Source organism: Pongo abelii, chromosome 3, assembly GCF_028885655.2.
Source record: "Pongo abelii isolate AG06213 chromosome 3, NHGRI_mPonAbe1-v2.0_pri, whole genome shotgun sequence".
In the NCBI taxonomy this organism is placed as follows: Eukaryota; Metazoa; Chordata; class Mammalia; order Primates; family Hominidae; genus Pongo; species Pongo abelii.
In genome coordinates this window covers 6,884,173-6,910,353 of record NC_071988.2, presented here as the reverse complement: position 1 = coordinate 6,910,353, position 26,181 = coordinate 6,884,173, and the positions used below count along the sequence as shown (strand labels likewise).

The following is a 26,181-nucleotide window of genomic DNA, read 5'->3' as shown; positions in this document are numbered from 1 at the left end:
TCAGCCCTCCCAAGTAACTGGGACTATAGACGCATGCCACCACACCTGGCTAATTTTTGTATTTTCTGTAGAGATGGGATTTTGCCATGTTGCCCAGGCGGGTCTCAAACTCCTGAGCTCAAGCAATCCACCTGCCTCAGCCTCCCAAAGTGCTGGGATTACAGGTGTGAGCCACCTTGCCTGGCCCTATCCAGACTTTTATACAGTACAGGTGGATTACATGTCTAATAGGAAAAATACTAAACTCTCTTTTGTTTTGAAAGAGGCATTTCATATTGATTTTATGAACATATTACCTTCAGGGGAGTCACTGCCAACTTTGCTTCATGTTGCTTTTTCTGAAGTTCTTCAAGCTGAAATAAAAGCGACATTTTTTGACAACACTTGCACCATCACTTACCACTGTCCAGAGCTTCCCCAGGCAAGCCGGGCTCAGAACAGCTGGCAGTTGCCTGCCCTCTTTACCCTCATGGGGACTCAGTGCCGGGAACAGGGGCCTTTCCCACCACCTGCCTGGCAGGATCAGGGGAGGACAGATGTTCTGAATACTCAAGAATCAGCTCGGCCGGGCGCAGTGGCCCACGCCTGTAATCCCAGCACTTTGGGAGGCCGAGGTGGGCAGATCACGAGGTCAGGAGATCGAGACCATCCTGGCTAACACGGTGAAACCCCATCTCTACTAAAAAAAATACAAAAAAACCAAATTAGCCAGGCGTGGTGGTGGGCACCTGTAGTCCCAGCTACTCAGGAGGCTGAGGCAGGAGAACAGCGTAAACCTGGGAGGCGGAGCTTGCAGTGAGCTGAGATTGCGCCACTGTGCTCCAGCCTGGGCGACAGAGCGAGGCTGTGTCTTGGAAAAAAAAAAAAAAAAAAAAAAAAAAAGAATCAGCTCTGCCCAGCTGCAGTGGCTGGGGCCAGCTCCAAGCCCTCTTCTGAGTCTCCAAGCAGCCCGGCAGTTTTCTGGTCTTGTGATAAACATACAAGTTCCTGAGCCAGACAGCAGGGGTCCTAATCCCGGCTCAGCCCGTCGCTGGAACTGAGATCTTGTGCAAGACACTCTCTCTGCCTCAGTCTTCTCATCTGTGAAGGGGGCTCATATGAGTGCCACCCGCTGGTGAGAACTGTAGTGAGGATTCAGTGAACCCATTCATGTAAAGTGCTTAGATCAAGCCCTGGCACCTGTCAGTGATCAATAAACTAATGTTACTATTAGGCGCAGATGAAAGCTGGACACAGATTCTTTGAGACTGCTCCCCGTGGAGGGGGTTCCTATCCCCTTCCCTCAGATCTGGGCTGACCTGAGATACCTTGACACATAGAACGCAGTGGAAGTGGCCCTGGGGCCTTTGTGGGCCTGGCCTTGAAAAGGACTGGCAGCTTCCACTTTGGGTCTCTTCTGTTTCTGAGCCAGGATTTAAGAATTCCAAGTGCCCACTGGGGAGACCATGAGACATGACAGAAAAAAGGGAAGGCACCAGTGGGGGCTGCCTTCCGCCACCCTGCAGAGGGGCCAGGACGTGAGTGAGGCTGCCGGGGACTCCCCCAGCCGAGCCTGGCATCCAGCTGGATACCACTGAGTCATGCCCACTGATCTCCTGGAGGGCAGAACAGCCTAGCCGAGTCCTGTCTGAATTCTGGACCCGTAAGATACAACAAAACAGGTGTTGTGTGAGTTCTTCTAACTCTCTCAGTCCCTTTGCAGTCAGTTAAAAAAATCAAATAAAAAGCCACAAACCTCTTCCTCACTCCCAACCTCTTCTAACCAACATACCCATATGGATCAGAATGTGTGTATATGAAATTATACTGTGCAAAAGGTCTTGCATCTTGCTTCATAATTAAATAATATGCAATATTTTAAAAGAATGAGATCAGTTTGTATGTGATACAAAAATTTTGATGTTATTTTCATATTAACACATAGAAACTGACCTCATTCTTTTAAAATCTTGCATGTTATTTAATTACAAAGTCAAAACAAAATTGATTTAACCAGTTCCTTATTTATGGAAATTTATATTAGTTCTGTTTCTTTGTTTTACAAACAAGATTTCAATGAATATTTCCATATATCTGTTTTGGCACACCATTCCTAATATATTCAAAGAGTAAAATTCCAGCTTTAAGCAGACTGTCTTATATTCAAAAGGCACTCAATCATATATGCAGGCTTGGATTAAACCTTCTGTCTGCTTCAGTTTAGGAAATAACATAAATATGCCACAGTGAGATAAGTATTGGGCATTTGCAATCAAAAAGTGAATGAGAAGAAATTAAAAAGATAACCTACAGAATTGGAGGAAATATTTGCAAATCATATATCTAATAAAGGACTTCTATCTAGAACATAAATGGAACTCTCACAACTCAACAAAAAGAGAGTCAATTAACCCTATTAGAAAAATGGGAAGAATCTGAATAAACTCTTCTTCAAATAAGACATACAGATGACCCACAAGCACATGAAAAGATGTTCCACATTATTAGTCATCAGAAAATACAGCTCAAAACCAATGAGAGACAATCTCCCACTAACTATGATGTCTATGATAAAAAAAGACAGCTAGTAGCAAATGTTAGTGAGGATGAGAAGTTGGAACCTTCCTACACTGCTGGTGAGAACAAAATGAAGTGATCAGAGACACTCTTCCTCTTTAAAGCAACTGCAATTGAGATGTTCAGAAATTACATTACAAAAATTTCATCATAAAACTGAGAACTACAAAAAAAAGAATCATAGGGAAATTCTCCACCTGCAAAATAGACTAACTGAAATTAAGAACTAAAGTGAGTTTAAGAGCAAATTAGATTCATCCAAAGAGTACTATTTAGCTGGAAGAGAGATTCGAAGGAAATATTGAAACCGAGCAGAAAGAAAAAAGAATGAAAATAATTTAAAGTATACTTAAAGTCTAATTCATGTGTAACTGAAGTTTCCACACACACCCCCTCCCCACAGGCCAGTGACAGATAAGAGAAAAAAGCAATACTAGCTCTTGTGTTGGTTGAAGACACGGTGAACAAGACACACTCATTTATTGCTGGTGGCATGGAAGTGGATACCACTACTTTGGAAAGCAATTTGTGATATATAGCTAAGAATCAACAATATTGCCACCTTTGGAGCCAGTAGTCCCAGTTCTCTGAACTGTTATATATAAGCAGTTATGTGTAAGTTCATAGAAATAGCTCTAGATGCAACAATTGGGGAATAGTTAAGGAAACCACATCCACCCAATAGATTCCTACACAAACAATCATAGACAAACAATCATAGATTACTACACAGTCAAATAATCATACGTATAAGGACTATGCAGCAACATGGGAAAATGAACATAAAACCCTACATATAACACGCTTTGATCTCACAAAGAACACATGGGAGAAGAGTTAGAAATTATACTGTAATGCTGAGGCTGTATTTTTCATCCATTGACTTGCCCAAAAATTGTAAAGTTGCTAACATTTGGGATAACAAGTTATGGGCAAATGAGTAGACTCATTTCTTCTTGGTGGGAGTATAAATGATGCTATCATTTTGGAGGGTTACTTGCCATTACCTATCACAGTTAATGATTTATATATCCTTTCTTTTGCTAGAAATTTGCCATTTAGATATACAGCAGAAGTATATGCCGAGAGAGAGAAAAATGTTCATTGGAGCTGTGTTTGTAATGCAAAGAAATGGAAACAACTTGAATTTCCACAAACAGAAAAATTGATTAAATAAGTTATGATTTGGCCTCATGATGACATAATACACACGATTTTAAAGGAATGAGGTCACTTTGCATGTGTTGATATGAAAATACCACAAGATTCTTAATTAAATGAGAAAATGAAGATGCAGCATAGTTTTGTACCGTATAATTTCAAACATGTACACATACACACACATTCAGAAAGTGGGTAGATAGAGTTGAAAAAATGTTGGAAGTCAGAAAATGTTGAGGTTGAGGAGAAGGAAAGCTTTTATATTTTAGATGATTAAGATTTGCAGACAGTTGTAAGAAATAATACAGAGAGCCTTCTTGTACATGTTTTTTAGAGACAGGGTCTTGCTCTGTCGCCTGGGCTGGAGTGTACCTTGTACATTTTGCCCAGTTTCCCCCAGTGGGAATATTTTGCAAAACTATAGTGTCATGTCACAACCAGGAATTGAAATGGCCACAATTCACTGATCTTTTTCAGATCTCTCCAGTTTTACACGTGTGCATCTGCGTGTTAAGTTCCGTGCAATTCTGGTACCTGTATAGGTTTGCATCTGCACCACTGTGTCGTAGTCACACCCACTTCCCTCCGACAGAGGAAGGGCTTTGACTTTTATTTATATGACACTGTAAGCCTGCTTGACTTTTTAAAGAAACCACATATGTGCATTTTTAAAATTTAACAGGGAAGCAATCATAGAGCCTGTGTTTTTTGTTTTTGTTTTTTCCTGGTACTGTCTTATACTTTAAAAATCCAGTACCTGCTCCCAACTGGCTGGGTCAGGGAGACCTCAGCAAATCCTTGTTCACTCCCAAAACGCCCTGGGGTGTGGGAGCCCTGGCTGACAAGAGGAGAAAGAAAGCACTTCCCACACCTTGGCCTGGAGCTCCTCCTGGAGGCGGGTGGCCTCATCCAGAGACGCCTGGTGGGCAGCACCCTGGTCCCTGAGCTGGCACTGCAGGGTCAGCACCCGGTGATGGAGCTGCTGGGCACGCAGCCTGGGATCCTCCTCAGTAACCTCGGCCTCTGAGTCCCGGAGCTGCGGAAATCACAGATTTGAATGAAATGTTTAGGTTATCTTCCAAGCAATTTGCCTTAGCCAACAAACTGTACCTGTTTCCCCACTCCTTAGTTTTTTTTTTTTCTTGCTTACATTTCTCTTATAGTAAGTTTTAGAAGGTAGCGGAAATCACTCCCAATCCGATTATCCTGCAGAACCTTTGTTATCCATAGATTTTCTGCAGACTTCCTGCTAAGCCCCTCGACATGTGTATGTATAGGAGTGGGTGGTTCTGCTTGGTTTCTGGAGGAGGGCGTTGGGGAGGGCCTGGAGAGTCCCAGAATAACAGCCTGGAATATTAGCTTCAAAAATATGTGCAGTGGGGTGGCATTCCAGAATCTGCTGTAATAGATGCTAGTCACTGTTATACTGAAACAGTGTGATGAGTGAAATTGAATGTTCCAATCAAATTATGAGATGCTTATTATGCTAAAGCAAAATATATTTATATGAAACAGAAGATACTATATCTCCCATAGGCACTTTTCTTAAATGAATACACAATTGCCTGTCACTCTTCTTGGATCTAACGTGAGATTAGTGGGTTTCATTCAGATGCCAAAGGGAATTTCTGGGAGGAAGGACAGTGAGAGGGAACAGGCTGGCTTTGCATTGTGGGAAGTGTGGCAAAATGGGAGAGGTGCTACTGCCCCCAAATGGTTTTGAAGTCTAAATTCTTATTTTTTTAAATAACTCACATACATACATAGACACAAGCATACATAAACATACATACTAACACATATTTTTCTATATAAAATTTAAAATATAATATATTTCTTTTGTTTTCTGCTTTTCTCCCTTAACACCGTGTCCTGGGCGTTTTTCCATATTACCAAATAATGTTGAAAATGCTGTTATTAGTGTATACGCAGCCTCCTGTGGCTGTGCTGAACACTCGGATTATTCTAACATCTTGCTGTTATAATTGGAACTGTGACAAAGGCCCTTGTACCTAAATACTTGGTCATACCTCTGATGCTTTCCCTGAGATCATTAGGGGGTATTTCTGGGTCAACAACGTGAGTGTCTTTTTTTTTTTCGATGGAGTTTCGCTTTTGTTGTCCAGGCTGGAGAGCAATGGCATGATCTTAGCTCACCGCAACCTCCGCCTCCCAGGTTCAAGCGATTCTCCTGCCTCAGCCTCCTAAGTAGCTGGGATTACAGATATGTGCCACCACACCTGGCTAATTTTGTACTTTTAATAGAGATGGGGTTTCTCCATGTTAGTCAGGCTGGTCTCGAACTCCTGACCTCAGGTGATCCACCCGCCTCAGCCTCCCAAAGTGCTATGATTACAGGCATGAGCCACCACGCCTGGCCCGACATGAGCATCTTTAAGCTCTTGGTTCATGCTACTAAGGCAGACTTAGAAGGGAACAGCACTGCTAAAAGTTCCGTTTGTGAAGATTTAGGAGCCTAGAAACTCAAACACTTCTCAAACACCCTTCCCCCTTGTGATGGCAGTTCCCTTTTCCTTTAAGGCAGCTTCCCTGGGAATTGTAAGGCCCCCAAAACTCATCCCGACCTAGCAGGGGTAGGTAGGAGGGGGAACCCAAGCTACCCTGCTTGGGAAAAAGAGACAAGGGAGAAGAGGAGGAGAAGGAAGAATTCAGGTGACTCTAGGGCTGCTGGGGCATCTCTCATAATAAAATATACAATAGCAGAAGATTTTTTTTTTAAATTAATAGAAATATACACCACATGGGCCTGAGATGCATAGGCTGGGCCCTGTTAAGAACAGATGGGTGCTCCGAATGGTCCCGTAAAATTCAGCTTCAAGACTTCAAAACAACTTGGCCTTTCTGGGAAGTACGTTGCCTCCTCTACCTCCCTCCTCTGGCAGTGACTTGGACCAGAGCTTTGTCCCATGGGTCCTCAGAGAGCACCCAAGTTTCCTCTAAAGAGAATGGCTGTGCGGGTGGGGCCAGCCTGCTGTCCCATGGGACCACCCCACACAGCAGCCCTGTGAGCTGCCCAGAGAGTCTCCTGCTGTCTAGCAGACATCATGAGCACATGTGCAGGGTGTACGCTGGCCTGAGGTGGGCGGTGGTGACACTGCCCTCCAGGAGCTCAGGCTGGTGTGCAGAATGACAGGCAGATAGTTCAACATTCAATACAGCCTGATAAAGGGAAGCCAGGAGGCTGTGACGACCTGAAGGGGGCACTGAACAGAGACATCATCCAGTTGGGGGGTGGCAACTGTACAACAACCACATTCTGGGTTGGGGGGACAGTACAAATTTGTAGCATTTGCCAGTTTCCATAGTGTGGATATTCCCACCATGACTGACTGCAAGCTACCAAAATGGTATTACTGAAGGCAGAGTTGGGAGGAGACACACATGAGTTGGGAGGAGACACACATGAGTTGGCTCTGACTTGTCTCTACACAGAACCCAGCCTGGGGGTGGGGGAAAGCTTTCTGGAGGAGAGGCCCCCCAACAGGAGACCTAGAGGAGAAAGCCGGGTGCAGGGAAGGGTGGATGAAGAAGGTGAAGAATGAGGGCAGAGGTGGCAGCATGGAGTGTGGAGGCTGGGGGTATAAGCAGCAACAGTGGAAGCTCCCGAGGGTCTCAGGGGCCAGAGCACTGCTCACTGTAGGAAGTTTGGATCTCATGCCCAGTGCAGTAGGAAGCCACAGAGGGTTTTAGGTCAAAGAGTAACACATCAGGTGTTGGTGACTTCCAGTCCATCACCAAGTCCCATGGACTCCAGCTCCAGTTTTCACTCCAAATTCCTCAACCCCAGTGTCACCTCTTGGCTATCCAGCCACCAGCTCCTCTCAACTGTTCTCCTTCAATCCACCCAGACCATCATTCTCAGAGGAGACAGATCTTTTCACAGTATAAACTGGGTCACATCATTCTGCTTGAAACCCTCTGATGGCTTCCTACCTCATCTAGAAAAGATCCAAACAAGAGCCTGCAAGCCTTCTGCAACCTGCCTTGTGACAGCTTCTCCAACCTCATCTCACACTACACCCCTCCTTGCCATTGGAATCCAGCCATGCTGGCTATTTTCTGTTTTTCCAATAAGCCAGCCTCCGTCCTGCCTCAAGGCCTGGCCACTCGCTTTTCTCCCTACCTGGAATGCTCTTCCTCACTGCTCTTTTCTAACCTTCAAAATCTCAGCTCAACATTCAACTCCTCAGGTTTTCACATTCCTATTCACTGGTACTGGACAACTATAAAATCTGGGGAGAATATATACAAGGAATGCTTTGCAGGCATTGGAAAATGACTGGTGCAGGGCCACAATCCTTAAGAAAAAGCCTGCACAACAAGGTAGGCTCCACATTTTCCCTGGGGTTCTCTCTGAAACATTTTCCAAACAATAGTCCTGAAAATAGAGCCCAAGCTGAAAGTGGTAGTCCTGCTAGATGGAGAAATAGAGCTTGGAGTTTAAGGATGCTAAGACTGCTGGCGTTTGTGGGACAAAGTAACAGGGAAGAGATAGCTACAGAGAATAAAAGTCCAAATACTGTCCTAGAAATGCCCCTTGGGTCCTTGGCTGAATCATAAGCTATGTGACACAGTAGAAGACTCTAAGCCTTGCAAAGAACAGCAGCTTGGAGGTTAATTGGTGAAGAGATGTCACAGGTCACACACTTCTGAGAAGATGGTAGAGTTCTGGCAAAGCCAAAATGGAGAGCACTTGGTGAATGCTGTGAAACTCAGCTGATATCACAGAGAGGTCATGCCCTAAGAGCAAGGGCCTCACCTTAGGAGTAATATCAAGCCCTACTAGGTCTGAGGGCAAAACTTAAATAGGCCTACACAAGAATAAGATGATCTGCTGATCATGCAACTATCTGCCAGAATAAAATTCACTCAACATTCTTTGAAGAAAGACAATAATCAGGAATCTTCATAAAATATTATACACAATGTCCAACATAAAAGTTTTTGAAATTCCTAGACATGAAGAAGCAGAAAAATGTGACTGTTCACCAATAAACAAAATAGTCAATAGGAGCAGGCAAAGAGATGATCCAAATATTGGTGTTAGCAGCAAAAACAAAACAAAACAAAACCCCTCAAGGTCTTCAAAATAATTATGATCTATATATTTTTTAAAACATAGGAAAAATAAAGAAAATGGATGTACAGATGGACTATTTCAACAGAGAACCAGAATCTCATTTTAAAAGAATAAAATTGATAATCTAGAACTGCAAAATACAATAAATGAAATTAAGAACTCATTGAATAGATTTAACAGAAGATGGGACACGGTGGAAATACAGGATTAGTGAACTAAAAGAGAGGTCAATAGAAAATCCAAACAGAAACACACATTTTTTAAAACTGATACAGGATTTTTGAAAGATGTGAAATAAAGCCAAAAAGTCTGAATTTCTAGGAGAGGAAAGAAAAATAGAACAGAATGAAATATTTGAAGAAATAATGATCAAGAATTTTCTAAGTCTGACAGAAAAGACATAAATACACAAGTTCAAGAAGCTAAAAAAAAACCAAAAAAATAAAAACAAGCAGGACAAAAACAAATAAAACCATATCTAGGCACATTATAGTGAAACTGCCAAAACTCAAAGATAAATAGGAAATTATAAAAGCAGTCAGAGATAAAACAACACATTTATTTCAGGGGGAGTGAGGGAGAAAAACAATGACAATTATGATGGATTTCTGGACAGAAACTATGAGAGGCAGAAGACAATGGAATGAGTTCTTTAAAGAGCCAAAAGAGCAAAATACCTGGCTACCTAAAATTCAGAATCCAATGGGATGAAAAAAAATTTAATGAAGGTTAAAAAATTGTTTTCATAAAAAGAAATATGAGAAAATTAATCACCAGAAAATTCTCACTACAAAAAATCCCACAGTTCTTAAGGCAAAAGGAAATCAGAGCCACAGAAGACTCGGAAAGAATGAACAGCACAAGAACATGTAACGATATGGGTAAATGAAAAAGATATGATTGCTTAAAATAACAGTGACTTATAAGATTTATTCTATGTAGGAGTAATATATAACAAAAATAAATAATAAAAAGTAAAAAGAGATTAAATGAAGTTAAACTATTGAAAAATTTTTGTATTAATTGGGACATGGTAAAAAAACTAATTTAAAGTAAATTTAAATAATTACTAGATACATTTTTGAAATGCCGAGGGTAACAACTAAAAGAATAATACTAAAACATAAGCTAATGGAGAAGAAAAATAAATAACAAAATATAATTAATACCAAAAACAAAGGGAGGAAAGAAAGAATAAAAGAAAACAGAATAGATGAGACAAATAGAAAAAATAGTAAATAAATAAAATAAATTGGCTGGGCACAGTGGCTCACACCTATAATCCCAGCACTTTGGGTGGCTGAGGCCAGTGGATCACCTGAGGTCAGGAGTTTGATACCAGCCTGGCCAACGTGGTGAAACCACACCTCTACTAAAAAATACAAAAATTAGCTGGGCGTGATGGTGGGTGCCAGTAGTCTCAGCTACTTGGGAGGTTGAGGCAGGAGAGTCACTTGAACCCGGGAGGCAAAGGTTGCAGTGGGCTGAGATCACACTACTGCACTCCAGCCTGGGTGACAGAGTGAGACACCGTCTCAAAAATAAATAAATAAATAAAAATGAAAGAACATTATAATGTATAGATTTTTAAATAACATAACTAAAAACAGAAATACACAAATGCACACTCAGAGTGGAAGATTTTAAAACATGTCTTGGTTAATGACAAAACAAACAGACAACATATCAGCAAAGATAGAAGAGATTTGGTTAGGACAATTAACCAGCTTGGCCTAATTGATATACAACAATCAAACAACGTTCATTCTTTACAAGGCCATGTGGGATATACTGTTGGTCATAGACTATAACCCGGTCAATAAAACAAGTCTCAACAAATTTTAGAAGACTAAAATAATATACTGTATACTTTCTGGCAGCAATGAAATAAAATTAGAAATCAAGGACAAATGTATAACTGAAAAACTCCAGAGATGCTTAGAAATTAAGCAACATATTTCTAAATAACCCATGGGTCAAAGAAGAAATCATAATAGAAATTAGAAGCTATTTTAGGTTTGTTGTTGTTGTTGTTGTTGTTGCTTGTTTTTATTTCATCCTCTTGGACTTTAATTCCTAAATCAATAAAATAGGGCTAGCTATAACAATGTCATTTTTTTTTTTTTGAGACAGAGTCTCACTCTGTTGCCCAGGCTGGAGTGCAGTGGCACAATCTTGGCTCACTGCAACCTCTGCCTGTCAGGTTCAAGCAATTCTCCTGCCTCAGCCTCCCAAGCAGCTGGGACTACAGGGGCATGCCACCACACCCAGCTAATTTTTGTATTTTTAGTAGAGATGGGGTTTCACCATATTGGCCAGGCTGGCCTTGAACTCCTGACCTCATGATCCGCCCTCCTTGGCCTCTCAAAGTGCTGGGATTATAGGCGTGAGCCACCGCGCCTGGCCCTAACAATGTCATTTTGAGGCAATTTTGAGGAATAAATGATAATATATAAATTTCCTGGCACATAGTAGATAGGCAATACATATTCCTTACCTCTAATCCTTAGAAACTATTTTGAACTGAACAGACTTCATCTCAAAATGTGTGGGATGCTTAGAGAGAAATTTATAGCTTTAATTGCATAGATTGCAAAAGAAGAACAGCTGAAAATCAATGACCTAAGTTTTCAACACAAGAAGCAAGAAAAAGAACAGCAAATTAAATTTAAAAAAAGTGGAAGAAAGAATATAATGAGGCCTGGCACGGTGGCTCACGCCTGTAATCCTAGCACTTTGGGAGGCCTAGGGTGGGCAGATTGCCTGAGCTCAGGAGTTCGAGACCAGCCTGGGCAACATGGGGAAACCCCATCTCTACTAAAATACAAAAAATTAGCCAGGCATGGCAGCATGTGCCTGTGGCCCCAGCTACTTGGGAGGCTGAGGCAGGAGAACTGCTTGACCCTGGGAGGTGGAGGTTACAGTGAGCCGAGATCCCGCCACTGCACTCCAGCCTGGGTGACAGAGCAAGACTCTGTCTCAAAAAAAAAAAAAAAAAAAAAAAGGAATACAGTAAAGATCTAAGAAGAAACCAATAAATAAAATACAAACAATAAATAAAATCAATAAAACTAAAAACAGATTCTTTGAAATGATTGATAAAATTGTTGGGGGTGGGGAGGAAAGAGAGAAAAGAAAGAAGGAAGAGAGAGACAAAGAGAGAAAGAGGGAAAAGGAGGCAGAGGGGGAGAGCAAGAGACAGAAAGATGGAGAGACAGAGAAGGAGACACAGAGAGGGGAAAGGGGAGAGAGAGGGTGGAGCGAGATGGGAGAGAGAAACAGACAGAAAATGGAATGAATGAATGCCAGGGTCTCAACGCTAAATATCCTACACACGGTGAAGTCCACCATAGGAACATTACGAGTGTCTTATCCCAGGACTCCCAACAGTCAAGAACTGTCCACAGGTGAGGAGAGTGACTCAGAGAAGTCTGCGTGTGGCCTAAAAGTCACAGCTCTGCAAGCACAGAGCCGGGTTGGAACCCGGTTTTATCATGCTCTACAGTCCGTTGTTCTTTTCACTGCAACTTTCAAGACCCAATGTACAGAATTAGTACTTGGGCCACTTGAAAAACCCCAGGGTTGGAAAATGCAAGGTCTGATCTTAAAGTGTGAACACCCCCTGGGTGCCCTGCTGGAGTCTAAGAAGAGGGGCAGGCTTGAATCTCCCATGGCAGGTGGGAACAGAGATCCTGGGATCAGAGCACCCAGGTGCGAGTCCCTGCTCCATCCCTCACTGGCTGTGTGACTGCAGTGACTGCATTTCTCTGTTTTCTTTGTACCAACCTCCTCTCATCTGGTAAGTCGGGAGGATGATTGTATCTCCCTCACAGGACTCTGGTGAATTGCATAAGTGAATGGGGTGGCCCCTGGAACAGAGTCATGTGTGATGAGTAAGCAGATATGCAGACCCAACCTACCGTGGGGCCATTGCTCGGGGACCTCAGAGCTTGCCCCTGAGCCACAGAACACCTGGGCCTCTTCTCTTTCTCCAAATGTGCTTCTTTCACTCCTGCTCCACTGACATTTCCTTGCAGGGCATTGGCTACACCAGTGTTTCTCCAGACCAGCGATGGAGGGGGAGAATCAGCACCGCGTCTGGAATTCCCGGTGCCTGTGGAAGGTCCTGTCTGCCCTGCAGCCAGACTCATTTCCTTCTCCAAGGGTGGCCCACAGGCTCTTGAAAGCAGCTGTCCTGTGAGTGGAGTCACCTGCACCTCTTTGTCTACAGCGTGCATCTTGGCTTTTCCCTGGAGGTGCTCCCTTCCCTTCACCAAACGCCCCTGATCCATGCTCCTCTGCAAGGTGACTTCCCTCTCCAAGACATGGACCCTGCGTAGAAGGTGCTCGTTCTCCCTGCTTAAGGCCCGGATCATGTCTTCTATTCCTAGCACGATATCCTTTATCAACTCTTTATAACTGACGCCAAGCTCCGAGATCAGCCTCTGGAGCTTCCAGTTTTCCAGGGTGACTTGTTCCATCGTGTCTTTGGATTTCCTGATACTCTCAGATGTGGCTTTCTGGAGTTGGCCCAGATTCCCTTTCAGTTTTTCATTTTCCTCTTCAAGCTCCAAAATTTTGCTGTAACTCTTCCCACTGCAGTCTTCAAGGTCAGAGATGGCCTGTAAATATTGGTCCAGTTCTTTCTTTAACTGAGAGATGTCCTCTACCAGCCTGCGGTTATCCCGCTCGAGCCTGGATATTTTTGTCACCTCTCTCTCTCTCTCTCTTTCAAGGGTGCACACTCTTTCATGGAACCTCTCTTGGTCTCTGTGAAGTTTGATGTTGTCGTGTAAAATCTGGCTTCTCTGTTTCTTCAATCCAGAAATGAGCTGACGAAACCTGCTCCTCACTCTCTTGAGGGCACCCCAGGGCTCAGCGGGCCCCGGTGGAGGGTTTGGGCTGCCTTCATCCCAATCAGGCAGTGTCCCTGGGTTACCAGGAACTTTGCTGGTGCCCAGGGCCATGGTCTTTCCTGGCTTATCACCTTCACCACTCTCTTTAGACTTTACTTCTTCGTCAGAACAAATACCCTGATTTCCCCAAACCTGCTGAGAGTGAGCTCTCTCCCCACCACTGTACCACTTCCGAGCAAAGCTCCAGTTCTCTCCCCCGCACTCAGAGGCTGAGCGCTGCCAGCCCCCGCTGCCCGGCTGCAGGGTGGACAGCTGCTGGAAACAAGCCTCCACCTCCTGTGCAAGCTCATTGATTGTGAGTGCACACCTGTCGTGTCCTTTGCTTACAGCCTGTGGATGACCATGACCAGTGGGTTCGCCCCTGTCAGCTGATAAGACAAATCTGGGAAACAGTGGCAAACCTGTCTCTCCGGCGAAGAAAAGCATTTCCTTGCTCTCATGTTTCTGGGAGTCAGGCTCCTCGGGCGCACCCCTGCACCTCGGACTGGATGCTTCTTGATGTCGCACCTCGTCCTCCTCCTCTAGCCCTTCATCCTCCGGGCTTCCTCCTTGCAGAAGCAGAGCATTTCCAAGCCACACCTGGTTTTCCTCCTTGCCCCTAGCTGTCCTCCCAATGGCTCTGCGTCTCCCTGTGACAAGCTGACTGTCTGTTGGCCACGGCTCTATGGTCTCTTGAGCCCTGCAGAAGGTGGCTGGGGGTGCCACTTCCTCCTTCTCTGATGACAGTCCTCCTCGGAGACCCCAGACATATCCTTCCACCCTTTCCCTCCTGTTCAGGGATTCGGGATCCTCCTCTGATACTGAGGCCTCCCCCTGTAGAAGAGGCATCAAAAACTCCTGCCGGGTCCCAGGGCGGCAGGCTGTGGCCTTGGTCTCTGAAGCCCCATTCTGGTCCTGCATGCCATCAGCGGCTCCAGCTCCATTCTCCAAGTTCTGATGGCTTTCCTGACTCAGCTGGTGCTTGTCACCAAGGTTTTTCCCCTTCCTGCCCAAAGTCACCCTTGCCTCCCCCTCTTCAGTTCTCCCCACCAGGCTTCCTCCTCCATTGTTCCAAGTGTCTTTCAGATCCTTGGGGTGTTTTTTTGGAAATCGGTGATTTGAAATGTAGGGGGCCTCGTGGAAGAGGGAGGCACCGCAGCCTCTTGCTTGGTGACAATCCCAGCCGGGGTGTCCTGTGGCTTTGGGAGGAGGCGGGCACCTGGTGGCCAACTCTTCTTGGGTTTGTTGTCCATCTGAGGGAAACTCCTGGAGCAGCAGTGGTCGCCAAGAAGTGGAGTCCCCAGCCGGCCCCCAGAGAGGGAGTGCAGACGTCTGCACCAGGAGAAAGGCCTCTGCAGCCGGGTCAGCTGCTAGATTCTCTGAAATCCAGGCCAGGTCCATGGGGAGGAGTGACTCGTCCAAGCACTCCCCTCGTGGGCAGCCACACACCAGGAGAAGAATCTGTTCATCCAAGCTGGGCTCTACCAGAGGAAGCTACGAATGGAGAGAGAAGATGAGGTGTGAAACAGCCCCTTCCTCCATTCAGCACCCCCACCTCCACTCACCTCCTGGGGTTCTCCGTGTTTCTTCACCAGCTGCACAGGGGACAAGCTCTTTCCCACACAGGACACAGCTGGTACCGCCCTAGGGCCTTTGCACATGCTCTTCGCTCTGCCCAGAATGTCCTTCCCCCAGATGCCCTCATGGCTCACTGCCTGGCTCCATTCACATCTCAACGCAAATGTGACTTCCTTGAAAAGGCCCTCCCTGACCGCCCTCCCCCACTCTCGGGCCATCTACCCCACGTCATCTTCTCCCACAGTACCCTCCATGTCCTCACACCATATTATATATTTCTGTCTATATCATCTAACTCCCCCTATGGCTCTGCCCCGTCCAATCCACTAGTCATGGGCCACATGGAGCTCCTAAAATGTAAAGTAATCAAATCAAGGTTAACGTTCAGTTCTACTGTGGCACTAGCCCCGTGTGGCTCGTGGCTACCGTCTTGGGCAGCGCAGATGCAGACTGTGAGCAGTGCTGCAGAAGGCTCTCATGGATGCAGCTGGTGCAGGCTGTCCACTCCCTGAGGACAGGACTTCATCTTTGTTCAACTCCTGGGCCTAGAACAGTGCTGGGCACATAGGAGGTGTTTCCTCGATATTTTTAATGTATTTTTATCTTCACTTATTCAACGTGTTTATCCAGAAAGGAGGAGCCCAGCTCACAGCAGAGGCCCCGACTGGGCTGAGGGAGGCCTGAGGATGAAATTTGCCTTGAGCTAGGCTCACTGTGAGTCCCCATGGGCTGCTCCCAGACCTGGCAGGCTGCAGGCGGTTCTCAGTGGAGCCCCTAGAATAGCTGGGAGAGGCTCAGCAGGTCTAAGACACAGATGAGAAGGACAGAGGGAGCATCTCAAAGGACAGAGGGAGTCTGAGCCTTTGGAGGTTGACATACCAGCAGCAGAGCCCCTTCAGGCAGAGGGGGCTTGAAGGCCAGGAGTGCTGCCCCTGCCTGGAGGGGCCACCACATCCCTGCTCCCTGAAGCTGCTCCCTGAACAGAGGATGGCAGCACCCCATCCTCTGTTGTCTTTGCCTTTGTCTGCAATGTCCTTCAATCCAGACACCAAGGCACTGTCCCAGCTGCCCACAGAGTAAAGAGCACTTGCCCCAGAAAGGTACAGACCTAGAGACCTGGCTTCAATCCTGGGTGTGACCTTGAGCAAGTTCCTTAACCTGCTGGAGCCTCAGCCACCTCACCTGTCAAATGGAGCACCTCTGTGTTCTAAGACATTTCCCTGGGCTTCAAGGGAAGGGGGCGGTGAGGAGTGAGGCATATGGGGATGTGACGTCCAACAACAAAAATAAGAGATGCATCGTGAGCAGGACATGAATGAATGAAGAGATGATGGAGGGCCTCTCTATTTAGAACCACACAACCACAGCCGGGCTTGCAGGTCCCAGCACAGCTCTGTTCCTCATGGATGAGAAAATGGAAGTGGAGAAAGGCTACGACTGCCTCAGCCTCAGAGTGAGCCACGGGAGGTGAGCCGGGACACAGGCTCCTGACCCTCAGGGCCAGCATGGGGCAGTGTGGGCCATCGAGCCTGGATCTCGGGGTCCACCTCCAAGCTGGGGGCCTTGGGGAGTCACAGCAGCCCTTGGAGTCTCATCTCCTCTCCAGAGCAGAGGTGGCAGCAATGCCTTGCGGGTGTCAGGAGGTGTCAATGAGATGAAGCTTGTTCCGTGGCAGCCCAGGCCTGGCACCCAGTTAACCCCCTTCCTCCCCACGCCCCATCAAGGTCTCAGGATGTTTCATTTCCTCAAATCTCTCTCAACTACTTCCAGAATGTTCTTCCAGACCTGGAGCTTCTTTACCCCTCCCACCTCCTGCGGGTGGTCACATAGCCTGCACGAGGCAGGGCTGAGGGGACCCAGGGGCACTGCACATATGCGCAGAAAGCCTCCGGCCTCACCTGTTCACGGTTGGATCCCGCCAGGTCTCTGGGGAGCTCGCTTGTGGTCTCTGGGCCTGGAGCCAAAACAGAAGAGGCCTGTCCAGGCCTGATGCAGCTCCAGGTGCAGGGACCCTCCAGGGACGGGCCTGGAAAGCAACAAGACCCTGGGGGTTACAAAACTGCTCCCAGGGGTTCTGCCATGATTGCCTCTAGGGACCACGTCCCCTGGGCTTGGGTAAGATGGCACCCCCCCACCCCCGACTATTAGCCTCCCAAAGGCAGCCTGATGACCACCAGCACCTCGGTCAGGGGAGGAAGCTGAGGCTCAGAGATGTGAAACCACCAACAGCAGGTGGGCAGAGACCCCAGGGCTCCATGCCACCTCTGCGGCCCACAGACTCCTACATGGGACAAAATCCACCAAACCTTTCTAAGCCTCAGCATCCTCATCTGTCAAACAGGGTATGAGCCTCACCCCAGCTCTGCACAGCTGGCATGAGGATACATCTGACCTGGGTCGATGTGGCAGCTCTGCTCCCCAGAAATGAGATAAAGGGAGAACGCTGGCTGCATCAGTCAGCAGCACCACTGTGCTACACATATGCGGGATAATGCCATCCCTAATAGCCCTTGGGGTTGGAGGGCTGGAAATAAACCACAGATGCCCAGTTGGCTGCCATGGCTGTCAGGCTCTCTGAGTGCAGGGGCTCTGGAAGCCATGGCTGAGGCTGTTATGAGATATTGGCTCAAGCCGGGTGCAGTGGCTCATGCCTGTAATCCCAGCACTCTAGGAGGCTGAGGCAGACGGATCACATAAGGCCAGGAGTTCGCGACCAGCACGGCCAACATGGCAAAACCCTGTCTCTACTAAAAATACAAAAGTTAGCCAGGTATGGTGGTGGGAGCCTGTAATCCCAGCTACTTGGGAGGCTGAGGCAGGAGAATAGCTTGAACCCGGAAGCTTGAGGTTGCAGCAAGCCGAGATCGCACAACTGTACTCCAGCCTAGGTGACAGAGTGAGACTTCATCTCAAAAAAAAAAATAAAAATAAACAAATAAACAAAAACGAGAGAGAGATATTGGTTCACATCAGGGACAAGAGGCTTCTAAGCCCCAGCAGCTTCCAGACCTGCCAAGTGCGATTCTCACTGCTTCACACTGGAGGTTTCACCTGGGAAGTAGGGGCACAGGGCGGCTCCTGGCCATCATATGGACATCTGTGAAAGCATGTCCCTGCTGCCAACCTGCTGGCCTGTGAGGCCCCCTGGCTGGCACCCTCCCGAGGGCCAAGGGTGTGAGCCTGTGTTCAGCTGAGCCCGAGCCAAAGGCCCCTGGTGGAAGTTGCGTACTCTGATCCCACCTGCAGCAGCTGTGTGACCCTGAGAGAGGGACCCTATCTCTCTGAGCCTCGATTCTTGTCTGTAGAGAGGGAGGACCACCCCCTCCCCCTGCGTCATTGGGACATGATGAGGAGGAAGCAAGCTAGCCCTTCGGTGGGTGCTGCCCGGGACCCGTCCTCCACGCACCACGGTACCTGCGCACCTGCTGGGGCCCTTTGTCCGGGGGCATCATCGGACCGCTGGGAGCTCTGCCAGTCTTGGCTTCTGCAGGGATCCAGGGCCTCCTCCCTGGGCAGGGGCAGTGAGTCATCCTGAACACAGCCCAGAGGGTCCTGGAGGAAGACAGAGGAAGTCCGGAGCCATCAGTGTCCTGGCTGAAGTGTACACTCCAAGCCCATCCCCAGGGGCCCCTCCCCAGCAGGGAGCTTGAGTCCCTTCCATAGTTGAGGAAACTGAGGCTCAGAGGGCAGAGAGCTCACAGCCTGGCAGCACAGCCCCAGCCTTGTGCTTTTGGTTCACCAGGCCAAACTGCCCCCTCTTGTCACTCGGACTCCTGTCCACAGACAACGAGGGCAGCATTCAGTCCTCGGAGGAGTGTGTCTGTCCAGCCAAGAAGCACCCAGATCCCCTAAAGCAGGGTCATGGACCAGACTGGTACAGTCCGTGGCCTGTTAGGACCTGGGCCGTACGGCAGGAGGTGAGCAGCGGGCGAGCAGGCATTACCACCTGAGCTCCACCTCCTGTCAGGTCAGCAACGGCATTTGATTCTCATAGAAGCGCGAACCCTATTGTGAACTGCGTAAGCGAGGGATCTAGGTTGGGTGCTCCTTATGAAAATCTAACTAATGCCTGATGATCTGAGGTGGAACAGTTTCACCATGAAACTATCCCCCTGCACCCCCTGCCCATGGAAAAAATGTCTTCCATGAAACCAGTCAGTCCCTGGTGCCAAAAAGGTTAAGGACTGCCACCCTAAAGAGCACCAAAGGCTCCCAGCTCCACCTTTCCTGTGCAGGGGTCCAGAGCCTCCTCCCTGGGCGGGGGCAGTGAGTCACCCTGAACACAGTCCAGGGCATCCTGGAAGAAGGCACCCTTCCTGTGCAGAGGTTCTTTCCATGTCCCACCCAGGGAGGAGGGTGTCTGCCCAGGGGGTTTGGACCGTCCTGTCCTTCAACTGTCAATAAGCTCCAAATGTGACTGCCGTTACCTTGGCAGCACCCTGTCCCCTGGACTTCTCCACAGCTTGAAGCTTCCCCAGCTGCCGCCCTGCTGCAGATGAGGATAATTCAGAGGCAGCTCCTTCCCCCCGCTACAGGGTAGAGGTGTGGGACCAGCAAAAAAAAAAAAAAAAAACTCAGCTGTCACCCACCCCCCATGAGGGGCTGGGCACAGGTCTCCTCTGGGTTCCCACAGCCCTGGCTGCTTCCACTGCAGTACTCCAGCCTGGCGCTGTTGGCTGGCTCACCTACCTACTACTCCACTGGACTGTGGGCTCCTTTAGGAAGAGAACTTGGCTTCATTTTGTCTGCACCCTCACCCTAGCCTGTATACAGTAGGTGCTTAATAAATGTTTCATCATTGGGTGGACAGATAGAACCCGAGGAAAAGCAGATGTTTTAGATTTACGAGTGCATTCATTCAGAAAACATTTATTAGGCTCCTACTGTGTGCCAGGTGTGGCTCTAGGCCAGGAGGAAACAGAAGTGAACAGGTAAGTGCCCTGTCCCCTTCTCACTTGCTCCCCAGGTCCTCACCTTCTCTCAGCAGACCCAGCGTCTGACTCCTGGCTGGTCCTCCTGTCTCCTTCAGGTTCTTCTTCCAGCTACCAGGGAGACCCGCTGATCACCCAGGCTTCCCTTGGCTCCCCTTGGCTCCTCTCTGGCTACAGGGTCAGCACGAATGCTGAAATTAGGTGCTGGTGCCCATCTACGGGCTGTCATTGCTGACTGGGCGCCTTGTTCCCACCTCTGCAGCTTTGCACCAGCTTCCCCTCACAGCAACCTGCTTGCCTGCCCCAGTGTGTCCGTGCTCTCCCCGGCCTCTGCACCTTCCCATATGCTGTTCCTGCCACCTGGCTGGTGCATCCTTCTTGGGAGGGGCGTTGATCGCTTGCCTGCTGCAGGCAAAGCCTTCTCTGCTTCTTGCTCCTGGCCCCTCCCTTCCACGCACCGCTCAGCCTCCAGCGATGGCACTAAAATGGAAACTGGATCTGGTTGCTCCCTGCTTCTCATCCTTCTACGCTTCCTGTTACACTGAAAGAGAAACCCCCACCGGCCTTACTGCCCCCACCTGCACCCTGCTACCCCCACCCACGTCTGTGCTCCTGGAAGGAACTCTTCTCCCCACACCTCAGAGCCTTTGCACACTGTCTGGACCTCTCTTCCCACCCTCCTCCCCTTCTGGGACCTGCTTAAAGGCCAATCCTTAACGAGGCCTTCTTTAGCCTTCATCTCCTCCTACTCTGGGTTGTTGGCCCCCTGTTGATCTGTGTGATGGTTTGGGTCTTGTCCATTTCTTCTCATAGGCCAGGGGCCTCAGCACTGGCCATAACATGGAGTCACCCAGAATCTTTAAACAAGAACCAGTGCAGGAGCATCAACCCAAACCTATTAACCCTGAGGGCCTGGGCAGCAGCATCCTGTCCCGACGGCCACCTGCCTGCACCCAGGGGGCCTGGCTGGCTGCTGCAGCTGTCCCACGTTCTCACGGTCCCATTCAGCTGCCTCTTGTCTTCATCCATTTGGTTCCCACTCAACCAGAATTGCACACTTTGTCAGCTGCTTAAAATCATCATTGGAGTGAGAGAGAAAAGAGAAAATGAAAGAGAGAAAGAAGGCATCAAAGAAAGGAAGTGAAAGAAGGTGGATGACAAAGGAAAAGGAGAGGGAATAGGATAGGGAAAGGAAGAGACAGAAATTCAAAGTGAAAGCAGGAAGAGAGAGAAGTCGAAGGAAGAGGAAGGACTAGATAAATAGAAAAAGGAAGAGGCTGGGGAGGCAGCGTGGAGGCCACTCCATAGCTCAGAAGGTAGAAATGGTTACTGGTGGTGTATTTTTTGGATTGTTATCATACCCAGGCTGACTTCAATGCATTTCAACAAATGCTCGCTGAGCATCTACTATGTGGCAGGCCCTGTTCTGGAGCTGGGGACACGGCCATGTATAAACATACCTAGATCCCTGCCTTGAGGAGGTGACATCCAGTGGACACAACCTAGAAGACAACGCTGTACTGAAACATTGCCCATTGTCTAGTTTACCCCTTCATGTCACAACTGATGAAGACAGTATTCAGAGAGGGTGAGTCACTTGCCCAAGGTCACACAGTAAGTCGACGGGAGAACGAGAGCAGAGCTCAGGTTTCTAAACCTGATCTGGAACTTTGTCTCTCCCTGCCTGCTCTATCAGTCCATCCTACATTTCAGCCCTCAAGAAAACATTTGCCTGTAACTTAGTCTGGACTCAGCTTTCATGTGCAATTATAAGCAAAAAGAAGAAAATGAGAAATATCAGGATATCCAGGCATAAACACGAACGTGCTAGAGGCCCTTCTGGGCTTTTTTCTATGCATAGACATTTTCCTATGCATAGACATTACGAAAGTTCTATTTATACAAAATGTAAATTTTTACTTTGTGAATTTTGCATTTAATGATATAGAAGGATCATTTCTCTACAGGATCTTCTGCAGTGTGGTTTTTATAGCTAACTAATATTCTCTGCTATAAGGGAGAGGAAAAAAGGGAGATAGTTCCAGATCAAATCAATTCCCTCTTATTGGGCAGTTGGGTTGTTTCAAATTTTTACCAACTATAAGCAGAGCTGAGATAAACATGACTGTACATGACTCTTCTGCACCCTCCGATCACTTTTTGGATATATTCGTGGAAGTCAAATGGCTGAGATGCAGGCACAAATCTTTTTTAAAGGCATTTAATACGTACTGCTTGACAGCCCTTCCAAAGGGATATGTTCATTTATACTCCTGATAGTTCAAACACCACATGGCTGCAGGCCCTTTTAACCTTTGACAGATGTACAGAAGAAAATGGGATCCTGAGGTTTTTCTCACTGGCGTTATTTTTTAACTAATGGAGCTGTCCATATTTTTTTATTAAGACCACTGGCCATTTTGTACTTTCTTTTATATTATTTGCATGTTCATCCCTTTTGCCTGTTTTATTTTTTGACATTATTAACACTGTTTTTTTAAAAGCTCTTGCTTGCTGCTGGAGTGAGAAACAAATGTGTAATATGCTGTTCTGCACAAAAGCAAGCAGTGAGCAAGGCCGCCTGCAACTCACCCAACAACAAAGAGATTCATGTAGCTGCCACCAGGGGTCACTCTACGCACACTGCCAGGGCACAGAGGCTGGCGGGATCATCCAGTAACTCCTAAAGCCCCTGACATTGGATCGTGATCTCAGCTCTGGGATGACAGTGGACAAGGACTTTTTAAGAGCCTGGCTTTTCATCTCTCTGCATGAGCATCTCTGGGACCCTCCAGGCCAGGCACAGCCCTGTGCCGCCCTCTGCCGTAGCATCATTGTAGTGTCATGGTTTGCACCTGTGTCTGTCTCTTCTATAAGCTTTTGGAGGGCAAGGTGCATGCCTGGCTCACTGCGCCTGGGACATGGCAGGTGCCCAGTGCACACTCACGGGAAAGCATTCAGACCCATCTGCAGATAAACCACATTTGTCTTGCCAACTATGAATGGTTCTTACTTCCTTTTACCCTGAGCAGAAACCCTGTCCCCAGACTCCTCCCCACATCAGGGTTTGTCCTTGCAGTGGCCCGTTTCTCTGGGGATCAAGGTTCCAAGTAACTTGCTCTAAAACATGTGACCTCAGGAGGAAGCATATGACCCCAGGCAAGTTACGGGAATCCTCCAGACTACAGGTTTGTAGACAGGGAACTGCCCCGGCTACCTTGCAGAGTCCATGAGTTCCTGTTTAGGAAAGTGCTTTGTGAATATGAAGCAAAGGAAACACACTTTTATGATGACTTTCCTTGCCATAGTTCACACCATGGCTCCCAGAGCACATCAGACATAGCCAAGGGGTCACTGCAGGTGGGGCCAAGCCTGTGCCTCCTTTCAGATACTGCTGCTTCCACTTCCTTGGGCAAGTGACTTTACCTCCCTTCTTCAGTGTTCTCCTCTGCAAAATGAGAATCAATAACTCTACCACCTCATAAGCTTATTGTGGGGAACGCAACACATTACCACGCTGGGCAGGCAATAAGCACTCCAAAAGCTGATGAAAGTCAGCTTTCGTGATGATTTTCTATCTGTGGCACACATCTCTGGGACTAGACCCTCCCCACCATTTCCCCATTTCTATGCCTCACTTCCCAGCATTGCCACTGTGAAGCAGTCCATTCAGCCAGAAGCTTCCTTTTCCCGTGGGCAGTGCAGCAAATAACTTCACCGATACATCAAGGCACTCACTCATCAAGCATTTCACAGCTGGTGGCCAGGGACTGGGAATAGAGCTAAAGTGAACCAGTTTTTGACGATGAGGGACACACAGCTGAGGGGGTGGGCATCTGGGCACAGTGAACATCAGGGCCACCAGAGGTGGCTCATGTCACCATGGGGGCACTGAGCTGACGTGAGATCAGGGAAATCTTCCAGAGGAAGCAACATTCCCAACAAATAAAGAGAAAGTAGCAAGTCTTTCCAACAGCCTGAGTGTGGATGGGCACTAGAAGCTTCTAGACACAGGGACGGCTTACAAGACAGAAGAGCCTGGCACATTCAGGGACCTGCAGCTCAGTGTGACTGAAGTGGCATACGGGGGACTGAGCTTGAAGGAGCAGAACACCAGGGGCTTTGAATGCCGTGGATAGGAAGTTGAACTTGATCCTGAGGCCATGGGCAGCCATGGTGGGGTGCTTATGGAGGGAGATCCTTTAACAGTCACCACTGTTGTCTAGAGCAAGGTGCTGAAGACCTGTGTGTGGCTCTCGGTCCTCCTGGGTCACTCCCAGTCCTTCGAAGATGCACTGGCAGCCTTGGGCAGTCACACAGCATGCAATGCTCTCTGGACTATGTGGCTTCACAGATGTTCAGAGGCCTGGGAGCCACAGCCATGGGCCACTGAGGCTCATGCAATTTCCACCAAGACATGAAGGGCCGCATCTGGTTTGCAGTTCCTTATCGATGGGTTCTAACACTTTAATTTTTAAATTCCAGGCTGCATTCAACCTGAGAGCTGGTGGCTGGCTAGCGCTTCACATTTCCCAGTGGTCCTCTCAGGAGGAATTCTTCCTTTCCAGGCAGCCCTTTTTGACCTCAAGATGCTGTTTGTGGGCCATCAGCTTCCTTCTGAGAGATGGACAGAGCCTGGCAGCCTTGTCACATGCTGCAGCCTGGGTCCAGCCCCCACTCCAACACCAGGGTCCTCCCCCAGTGACCCACGGACTCCACAGGGCTCATTTCCTTGCCCTTCCTCTGCCCCTACCCCCTTCACCCAATCTGTTTTGTCATCCTGTGGGGCAGGGTCTTATCTCACTCCCCAGCCCCCGTACTGAGCTCAGACTGGAGCCAAGCACAGGCACCAAGTAGGTACCATCAAATCCTGACTGTTGACCTGTTGACCAGTATTTACTGAAGAAACAGGGCGTGGGACACAGCTATGGGATCAGCCCACCAAAGGGCAAATCCTGGTCCCACCATATTACGGTCTGAATTTTCATGTCCCCCCAAAACTCATCCGGTAAAACCCATATCCCCAAAGGGATGTGATTAGGAAGTGGTGTTGAGTCCCCTCCAAGGGCAACCCATCGGTAAGTGGCAGGAGAGCCCACCGGAAGTTAGAGCAAGCAATACCAGAAATACAAAAGCCATAATAAAATGGATACACACACACAGCCAAAGCAAGCCTCTTGCTAGTCGAAATTCTCCTAACCTGGTTTTTCAAGGGCCACGGTTTTAGACTGCTAGAAGGCAGAATCAGTCATTACCCAATGACATCTTTTTCTTTTATTTTTTGAGACAGAGTCTCATTCTGTCACCCGGGCTGGAGTGCACTGGCGCCATCTTGGCTCACTGCAACCTCTGCCCCCCGGGTTCAAATGATTCTCCTGCCTCAGCTTCCCAAGTAGCTGGGATTACAGGCGCATGCCACCACGCCTAGCTAATTTTTGTATTTTTAGTAGAGACAGGGTTTCACCATGTTGGACAGGCTGGTCACTTTAGGTCAGGAGTTCGTGCTCCATGATATTTTATGCTGAGAATGTTATCCAGCGTTTGTTCAGTGGGGTCCTGCAATCACGGTCTCTTGGGTTCTTCCCTCTGACACTACCAGGGAGACAATTGCCGCTATTTCTCATCCAGTAGAAACCCACAGGGGAGGTGGCATGTCCCAAGAAACTAGTGTCCTAAATGAGCCGAGAAGCCAGATCATCTGTTTGCAACCTCACAGGGCTGAAAAGGGGCCTGAACCCACACAGGCTCCAGTAACTGAGAGTCAGTGCTATCTTCCCTCCTCCCTCCTTGCACTTAATAAATATTCACCCAGCACCTCTTCCATGCCAAGGACTGCGCTAGTGCTGGGAATGCAGCAGAAAATAAAGAGGACAGTGCCTGTCTTGCAAGATGCATGTTTTGGTGGAAGTAAATGAATGAATAAATAAATGTATAGCATGTCAGTGTGCCTGCGGCACTC

General features: G+C 47.9%; 1 protein-coding gene across 1 annotated transcript in view; it reads right to left on the bottom strand.

The window, feature by feature from the left end:
- Positions 1–26,181, bottom strand: part of C3H4orf50 (chromosome 3 C4orf50 homolog) — a 114,252-nt gene that overhangs the window by 71,561 nt on the left and 16,510 nt on the right. The window contains exons 4-8 of the mRNA XM_054553697.2: positions 18,714–18,843; positions 17,190–17,317; positions 12,739–15,207; positions 4,589–4,753; positions 297–353 (exon numbers count right to left, since the gene is read on the bottom strand). Coding sequence (XP_054409672.2) covers positions 297–353; positions 4,589–4,753; positions 12,739–15,207; positions 17,190–17,317; positions 18,714–18,843 — 2,949 coding nt within the window. The remainder of the gene's footprint in view (positions 1–296; positions 354–4,588; positions 4,754–12,738; positions 15,208–17,189; positions 17,318–18,713; positions 18,844–26,181) is intronic.